Genomic DNA, 8,416 nt, shown 5'->3' with positions numbered 1-8,416 from the left:
TTTTGCTAACGATACTTTCCGTTGTAGTCTTCCTTCAGTTTTGTTGTCCTGAATAGTTAGTTTCCTTCGAATATTAAAGTAAATGCATTAATTAATTTTCAATTAAGTTTTTCCACGATCACTGTCACAGTTGTTAGAAGTCGTTGGATTATTGAGGATGTTTTGATTTTTCCTCTTAAAATATGGGTTGTTGGCGGCGCGAGTTTCGTTTTATATTTAACTTATTATCGTTAATATTTATTTTTAGAACTTTTGAACTACACCGCCCACATTGGGTGCCAATTAAAATTGTTGTTAAAAAATTATTTAAAAAAATATTTTATTTTAATATTTTAGTACATTTATTGGTGATAAACTTTTTAAACTTATACAATATTGCAAGACAGTATTATCGGTTTTTATTTTAGATCGTTCTCGATCCGATCTCGAAACAGACTGACTTCTCGATTCTAATTCCTGATCCAATCACCCCGGCCAGAAGCTTTTCTTTTGAAACTTCTTGAACTTTCAATTACGTTTAAAATAAAAGCTTGATGCCGAAATTATTTCTCTGCGTTGTGAAATTCAATTATGCTGACCGATTCAGTTTGATTGAAGCGCAATAAGTTGACAATGGTTTGGTCTCCAAGCGGAAGCTGTGTTTCAAAGGGTTTGAATATTTATCTTAGCGGGTAGCTAAGCGCTGACAAAGGCAATGACAAAAACAAAGACAAAGGAAATGCCTCCTAGATTGAAATTTAAAATTTGTTTATAAAATGGAATAGAGTGCTATGTTAATAAGCATATGTTGGATAACCTATATAAAGTAGTCGTAAAATCGTTCACCTAAGTATGCGATCAATCAACACTCACATCAAAGCACATTTATCAGCTCTACAGCCTCTACAATTAAATTTTGTATACAAGTATTTTGCTGTCCTCAAAATGTCCGCGGAAATCGAAGAATTACTAAAACGCTACCAAAACTATCCCAATGTTGCTGGCATAATTATTTTGGACCCGTTCGCTATACCAATCAAGACTACCATGGAATACACCTTGACGGTGCATTACGCGGCTTTAATCAGCACCTTAACATATAAGGCGGCCAAAATGATTTCAAATTTAGATGCTAGCAATGAGCTAATGACAATACGCCTACGAACCAAAGTGCATGAAGTGATTGTGCTTCCGTCCGAAAACTACATAATTATTGTGGTGCAAAATCCAGGCACATAATTCATTATAATAAACCATGTACTACTCTTTTTTCTGACTTTATATACCAATAATTAAAGCTTAAATGCGTCTGGTCCAATTGCGCATCTTTGGTAATGTAAAATATACGACTTCGCTCTCCCTGACTTGGTGTTAATTGCTCTAGATAAATTCGCGGCGCGTCGCTATAATTACGACAGACCGATTACGAGCCGCACTTAATTGTACGCCGTAAAGTGTTTGCCGGTATCTCTAATCCGACCAAAGAACTCCCGCTGGCTTAAAAACGGTATCCAGCTCGATTTTAATTATTCAGCGACGTTCTCACTCTGCCGTTTGCATATTCATTGCTTTTTCCTAGGTAAGGAGGACCATATAGTCCGCGTTTGCATTTTTTTGATTTCCATTATGGCGATTTTACAGACTATCCGTGTCCTCAGTTCATAGGAACTTTGGCTGCAATGTAGTAGATAAGGTATCTGAAACGCTTATAAAAATGTCTTTGGTAGAAGGGGATACTAGATTTATCGAAGAGTATGTAAAAGCTAGAAGTAAGCGCTTCCGATAAAGTATATAAAATCCTTTTAAGCGTCACTAGCTGAGACGATCTGGCCATATCTGTCTGTTGGTCCGTCAGTCCGTATTTTTATACCCGTTACTCGTAGAGTAAAAGGGTATACTAGATTCGTTGAAAAGTATGTAACAGGCAGAAGGAAGCGTTTCCGACCATATAAAGTATACATACTTGATCAGGATCAATAGTCGAGTCGATCTGGCCATGTCCGTCCGTCTGTCTGTCCGTCCGTATGAACTGCCCCGCCCACATTTTTGAAAAATGTTTTGATTTTCTTTCATTTTTGCATTGGTCTTGTAAATTTGTATCGATTTGCCAAAAAACTTTTTTCCACGCCCACAAACCGTCTGATGCTGCCACGCAAACACTTTTGAGAAATGTTTAGATATTTTTTCATTTTTGTATTAGTCTTGTAAATTTCTATCGATTTGCAAAAAAACTTTTGGTCACGCCCACTCTAACGCCCACAAACCGCCCAAAGCTGCCACGCCCACACTTATGAAAAATGTTCTGAAATTTTTTCATTTTTGTATTGGTCTTGTAAATTTCTATCGATTTGCTAAAAAACTTGATGCCACGCCCACTATAACGCCCACAAACCGCCAAAAACTGTCAGTGTTGAAGACTCTCCTTCGCACTTCCAATAGCTGAGTAACGGGTATCAGATAGTCGGGGAACTCGACTATAGCGTTCTCTCTTGTTTTTATTTGGAATGTATTCAAGAAACATCAATCTATCATGTTACGTACTTGAAATTTTAACAGGGGGCGCTACTGTTTAGTTAACAGCTATTTAGTCAGCTATTTCGTTTTCGCTAAAACCCCGGTAAAAGATTTTTGTCAATCCTGCAAGTTTAAAGTTACAACAAGAGAGAACGCTATAGTCGAGTTCCCCGACTATCTGATACCCGTTACTCAGCTAGTGGAAGGGAGAAGGAGAGTCTTAAACACAGTTTTTGGCGGTTTGTAGGCGTTATAGTGGGCGTGGCAGAAAGTTTTTTGGTAAATCGATAGAAATTTACAAAACCAATACAAAAATGAAAAAATTTCAAAACATTTTTCAAAAGTGTGGGCGTAGCAGCTTTGGGCGGTTTGAGGGCGTTAGAGTGGGCGTGGCAGAATGTTTTTTGGCAAATCGATAGAAATTTACAAAACCAATACAAAAATTAAAAAATTTCAAAACATTTTTCAAAGGTGTGGGCGTGGCAGTTTTGGGCGGTTTGTGGGCGTTAGAGTGGGCGTGGCAACATGAATCGACAAACTTGCGCTGCGTCTATGTCTCTGGAGTCTGTACGCTTAATCTCAACTTTCTAGCTTTTGTAGTTCCTGAGATCACAGCGTTCATACGGACGGACAGACAGACAGACGGACAGACAGACGGACGGACAGACGGACATGGCCAAATCGACTCGGCTATTGATCCTGATCAAGAATATATATACTTTATATGGTCGGAAACGCTTCCTTCTGCCTGTTACATACTTTTCAACGAATCTAGTATACCCTTTTACTCTACGAGTAACGGGTATAAAAAGTGCGTAAACACTTATTAAAAGTGTTACTTTTAACATGCAGTCCAATCCTTATGCTTTATAATATGTGTTTGTGATCGTCGATTGTTGAAATTAACTCTGGTGTTCCTATAATCTCCTGTAAGTACTAACCCTAATAAAACACAACATTTGTAGTGTATTCTAATTTTTAAATAGAGCAACAAAGTTGCTCTACGGCTTTCTCCACTTCTAAAACCTATTATATGTTGTAGAGTTATCAATTCTTACTATATGTTATTAATATAAATGTACACTTTTGGACACTTTTTCCGAAATATATATATAATATATATAATATATATATAATTTTTAAGAAAAACAGCTGTGAAGCAAGAAGTAAAACTTCGATATTTTTCAAAAACAAGGTAAGCATCCTCCATTTTTACTTTATTGGTTTATCTTAAGATCATATTTTTAATTTTTTAGGTCAACAAAATTTTGTTTGTACAATGAAAAAAAAATTGTGTTTATTTTTTTTTGTTTGATGGCAGGACCACGCCAATTATAAATCAAAACAAGAGAGACCGCTATAGTCGAGTTCCCCGACTATCTGATATCTGTTACTCAGCTAGTGGAAGTACGAAGGAGTGTCTTCAACAGTTTTTGGCGGTTTGTGGGCGTTGGAGTGGGCGTAACAAAATTTTTTTGTGGTAAATTGATAGAAATTTACAAGGCTAATACAAAAATGAAAAAATATCAAAACATTTTTCAAAAGTGTGGGCGTGGCAGCTTTGGGCGGTTTGTGGGCGTAAGAGTGGGCGTGGCAAAATGAATCGACAAACTTGCGCTGCTTCTATGTCTCTGGAGTCTGTATGCTTAAACTCAACTTTCTAGCTTTTGTAGTTCCTGAGATCTCGACGTTCATACGGACGGACAGACGGACGGACAGACGGACATGGCCAGATCGACTCGGCTATTCATCCTGATCAAGAATATATATACTTTATATGGTCGGAAACGCTTCCTTCTGCCTGTTACATCTAGAATCTAGTATACCCTTTTACTCTACGAGTAACGTGTATAAAAAGAACTTAAATATTTTGCTTCGTTCTCGAGGTGTTAATTAATGCCACAAAAAGTGGTCGTTGGCCCCATAGTGCACCGTGTAAAGTCTCTGCTGCTGTAAATTCGGAAGGCGGCGAGCCGAGCGCTCTAAGCTCGGAAAATGTGTTAAAATAACCCTCTGAAAGGCATTGAGAGCTACCCTCTGACCATACGGTGTGTGGTTATATACAAGTGACGAGTGGTCACTTATCGATTGGATTAGGATATGGGTAATTCTCTGATGTCGCATGCGACATTTGTACGCATCAAACTAAAATGAAACAAGAGAGAACGCTATAGTCGAGTTCCCCGACTATTAGATACCCGTTACTCAGCAGCTAAATTTAAAAAACAATAAATATGCCTTCATATTTACGTAACTTTTCGCCGCTCGAATTAGCTTATAAGTATTTAATTTGTAGACAAAATAACGCTTGAAGCATTTATGCAGTTTTGAATATTGTTAGCGTCTGGCAAAGTGTAACTGCACCGATATATTACGTCATGGGCAATCTCTGACGTCATTAAACTTGCTACTCATTGAAACCTTACATTCTTAGAAACATGAAGAGTAATAGAGTGATTATGCCAAGTTTTTTCGATCGATTAATATTTAGTGCAAAGGAACAATTTTGACCACATCTCAACAGGGGTTTCGACATAATCAAATAAATTAAATATTTTCTCAAAAGTGTGGGCATGGCAGTTTTGGGCAGTTTGTCGGCGTTAGAGTGGGCGTGGCACACAAATTTCTGGGATACCGATAGAAATTGGCAAAACAAATGGAGAAATGAAAAAATATCAAAACCTTTTTCAAAAATGTGGGCACGGCAGCTTTGGGCGGTTTGTGGGCGTTAGAGTGGGCGTGGCACACAAATTTCTGGGATACCGATAGAAATGGGCAAAACAAATAGAGAAATGAAAAAATATCACAACATTTTTCAAAACTGTGGGCGTCGTAGCTCTGGGCGGTTTGTGGGCGTTAGAGTGAGCGTGGCAAATACATTTTTGGCACACCGATAAAATTTACAAGACTAATAAAAAAAAGGAAAAATATCAAAACCTTTTTCAAAAGTGTGGGCGTGGCCGTTTTAGGCGGTTTGTGGGCGTTTGAGTGGGCGTGGCAACATGAATCGACAAACTTGCGCTGCGTCTATGTCCCTGGAGTCTGTATACTTAATCTCAACTTTCTAGCTTTTGTGGTTCCTGAGATCTCGACGTTCATACGGACAGACGGACAGACAGACGGACAAACAGACGGACAGACAGACAGACGGACGGACAGACGGACATGGCCGGATCGACTCGGCTACTGATCCTGATCAAGAATATATATACTTTATATGGTCGGAAACGCTTCCTTCTGCCTTTTACATACTTTTCAACGAATCTAGTATACCCTATTACTCTACGAGTAACGGGTATAAAAAGAATACACACTACGTAAAGGTCGTCTTTCTAGACATATATATAATTAAATAATCGCAATACTCATATGTACAAAATAATATAATTTTATTTTACTGAATGATTACAATATTTATAGTTGAGAAGAACACCGACCGATTATAAATAGGGCACAAACTGAACTCTGATAATTACTCTGATTTGATTGACGTTCAAGCCTCGGTTTCGAGCTTTTTTTATATGGACTTTAGACTGATCAAATGAAGAAAGTGAGCTTTGTAGTTGCTGACTTTAATTGTCTTTTCATTTATTTTGGATTCAAGTGCATTCGCTCTTGGATACAAGTGCTCTTAGATTCTTATAATTTTGTTTATTGAAATCTAATAGTACTTCTGTTTTTCGGGATTGTGAGTGCGAGATTTGGACGTGGGAACGTGACAATGATGCCAGGGCTTAAGCAAGGAATGTTTAAATTAGGCAACGGATGTTTAGTCTACCAGTGGGTGACTTATCTGGTATCTTTTAGGTACATCCAAAGTAGTGTAGGGTGTGCATGTTGTATGTGTATTATTGTGTGCTTAAGTCTTAGGGACTTATGGATATGTCACTCCCCCAATCATTGAATTTGGCCTGTCCTCAGGTCGTTGAATTTTGATATATCATAACATTGTTTTCTGGTTGAATATTTTCCTTGACATTAGTTTCAAAGTGCGGATGTTCTTCTTTTTGTTTACAATATTTAACAATAATTTTCTTAGGTGTATTTATACCCGTTACTCGTAGAGTAAAAGGGTATACTAGATTCGTTGAAAAGTATGTAACAGGCAGAAGGAAGAGTTTCCGACCATATAAAGTATATATATTCTTGATCAGGATCAATAGTCGAGCCGATCTGGCCGTGTCCGTCTGTCTGTCGTTCTCTCTTGTTTAATATAAAATCACTCCAAGGTTTTATAGGCTTCGGCTTGCCGAAGTCAGATTCCTTCCTTTTTAAATGACACTGGTTATATTTTTATAGATACTTTCAATGTATTTATTGAAAATTTAATTCGGAAACAATCGATAGGAGTGATACACGTACGGCAAACGATTAACGGTATTATTTACTTTATAAGCAGTAAACACATTTATGTAGGTGGAAGTATACGTTTCTTACTTTTATAAAATTATCCTCGCAAAAATTATTAAAAATGTATCTATAATCTCTTTTTTCTCATCACCCTATCTATGGAAAAAATGAAATTTGATTTTTTGAACCTTCCAACCATTTTATGAGTTTTTTACAGTTTCATTTCAGGTTTCGGACTGTAAACAACTCTAAAAAACGACAAAAAAAATTGTTAAAATTTAAAAAGTCCAAGTTCTATATTTTTTCTAAATTTGTAGTAATGGAATACGGAAATGGTATGCAATACGATGGTTATGGCCAAGGCGGTGAGGTAAGTATACAACAAATTTTTCATTGCATTTCCAATGAAATTATGTTTTTTTAGGGTTTTGAAATGTTCTACAATCAAACGAGCAGTGACCGCGGATATAGCCAGCAGCAGAGTTACTGCGAACAAGGGTCTTCAAATTTTAATGGCGGATCCGCTTCGCTCGGAGGTCCTGGTTATCGCAGTCCCTTACGATACACAAAAATGCTTCGTGAAATGAACTCTCGAAACGGGCTTTAGTATGTATATCTACAACGTATTCCTGAAATTTATGTAGCTCTTTTTAGCTCTCCAATGGAACAGCAACGGAGCAGTGGGCAAGGCGATTATTATAATACCTTGCCTGGCCTTGGCGGCTCAGAAGGTCAAGCTTACCAATCTCGAGGCAATGAAAACTCGTACTTCTAAATAATTAAGCCTATACAGTTCGTCGAAATTATTGGTAAAATGAAATATATTTTTTTTAAATGCGTATGCGAACTCGATATCTATATGGGTTTACTTCGATTGATTACATTCCGATTAATCACAGAGCTACGACTGCTGGGGCAGCTAGGGTGGCTAGTAAGGTCCCATCCTCCTTGGCCCACTGGGCCAGGTCCGGCGTTTGTCGCAACAATGGGCCTTTTGGGATCTTCGTCATCTGAGATCTATATCACCCTCAGCGTCGGTGGTGCCTCCATTGCCGGAGACAGCCATGCGCTCGTCTTTTGAAATATCCTCCTAGACCGCTCCGAGGGAATTTCCGGGGGGCGAGGATTTGCGACCCAGTCGTGGGGCGTGGTGGCGTGAGTAACCAACCCTCCAATACGGAACTCCACCGGAGTGAACTTCATGGTTCCTCTGGTCATGGTCGTTTGCACAGTTTGAATGTCGACATCTGCTGATCGGGTCACGATTTTATCGATAGTCAGCGATCCCGGCCATCGAATCCTTGTGCCCGCAAATCTTACGACCTCGTGCGGCAATTTCGAATTTCTTGGGCTGTGAAAAGCTTAAAATTTGCGATTAGTGGTGGCGGGGCGCCGGTAGGCCATGCCTGCTCCTAGCTTGTCGGATGAACTTGGCGTGTCGTCGTTAGGGACCCTGGGGGCAGGGTGTATCGTCCGCGAGTTTAGCCAACGCTCTTTCCCGAACCACATGTAACGACCGCCAGGCACTCGTCGCCTCTGCCAACGGCCCACCTGCTGACTCGAATGGGGCTTA

At 38.9% G+C, this 8,416-nt stretch overlaps 2 protein-coding genes across 2 annotated transcripts; both read left to right on the top strand.

Moving 5' to 3' along the window:
• The first annotated feature begins 820 nt into the window (after positions 1-820).
• LOC6529183 (dynein light chain roadblock-type 2) lies at positions 821-1,260 on the top strand. The gene has a single exon (XM_002090154.4). It carries the CDS (start codon positions 832-834, stop codon positions 1,216-1,218), a length of 387 nt encoding a protein of 128 aa, XP_002090190.2. The 5' UTR covers positions 821-831; the 3' UTR covers positions 1,219-1,260.
• Positions 1,261-7,063: 5,803 nt separating this feature from the next.
• LOC6529182 lies at positions 7,064-7,684 on the top strand. The gene is made up of 3 exons (XM_002090153.4): positions 7,064-7,213; positions 7,268-7,449; positions 7,498-7,684. Exons 1-3 carry the CDS (start codon positions 7,163-7,165, stop codon positions 7,616-7,618), a joined length of 354 nt encoding a protein of 117 aa, XP_002090189.2. The 5' UTR covers positions 7,064-7,162; the 3' UTR covers positions 7,619-7,684.
• The last annotated feature ends 732 nt before the right edge of the window (positions 7,685-8,416 follow it).

Source organism: Drosophila yakuba, chromosome 2R, assembly GCF_016746365.2.
Source record: "Drosophila yakuba strain Tai18E2 chromosome 2R, Prin_Dyak_Tai18E2_2.1, whole genome shotgun sequence".
In the NCBI taxonomy this organism is placed as follows: domain Eukaryota; kingdom Metazoa; phylum Arthropoda; class Insecta; order Diptera; family Drosophilidae; genus Drosophila; species Drosophila yakuba.
The sequence above is the reverse complement of the archived record's forward strand: the minus strand, read 5'-3'. Positions and strand labels throughout refer to the sequence as shown.

What these genes read in the sequence shown, in the direction of transcription:
- LOC6529183 (XM_002090154.4), top strand. Translation starts at nt 832, where the DNA reads ATGCGATCAATCAACACTCACATCAAAGCACATTTATCAGCTCTACAG.
- LOC6529182 (XM_002090153.4), top strand. Translation starts at nt 7,163, where the DNA reads ATGGAATACGGAAATGGTATGCAATACGATGGTTATGGCCAAGGCGGT. An exon ending in GTTATGGCCAAGGCGGTGAG is followed by an intron (nt 7,214 to 7,267) that starts GTAAGTATACAA and finishes ATGTTTTTTTAG; the next exon opens with GGTTTTGAAATGTTCTACAA. An exon ending in AACTCTCGAAACGGGCTTTA is followed by an intron (nt 7,450 to 7,497) that starts GTATGTATATCT and finishes AGCTCTTTTTAG; the next exon opens with CTCTCCAATGGAACAGCAAC.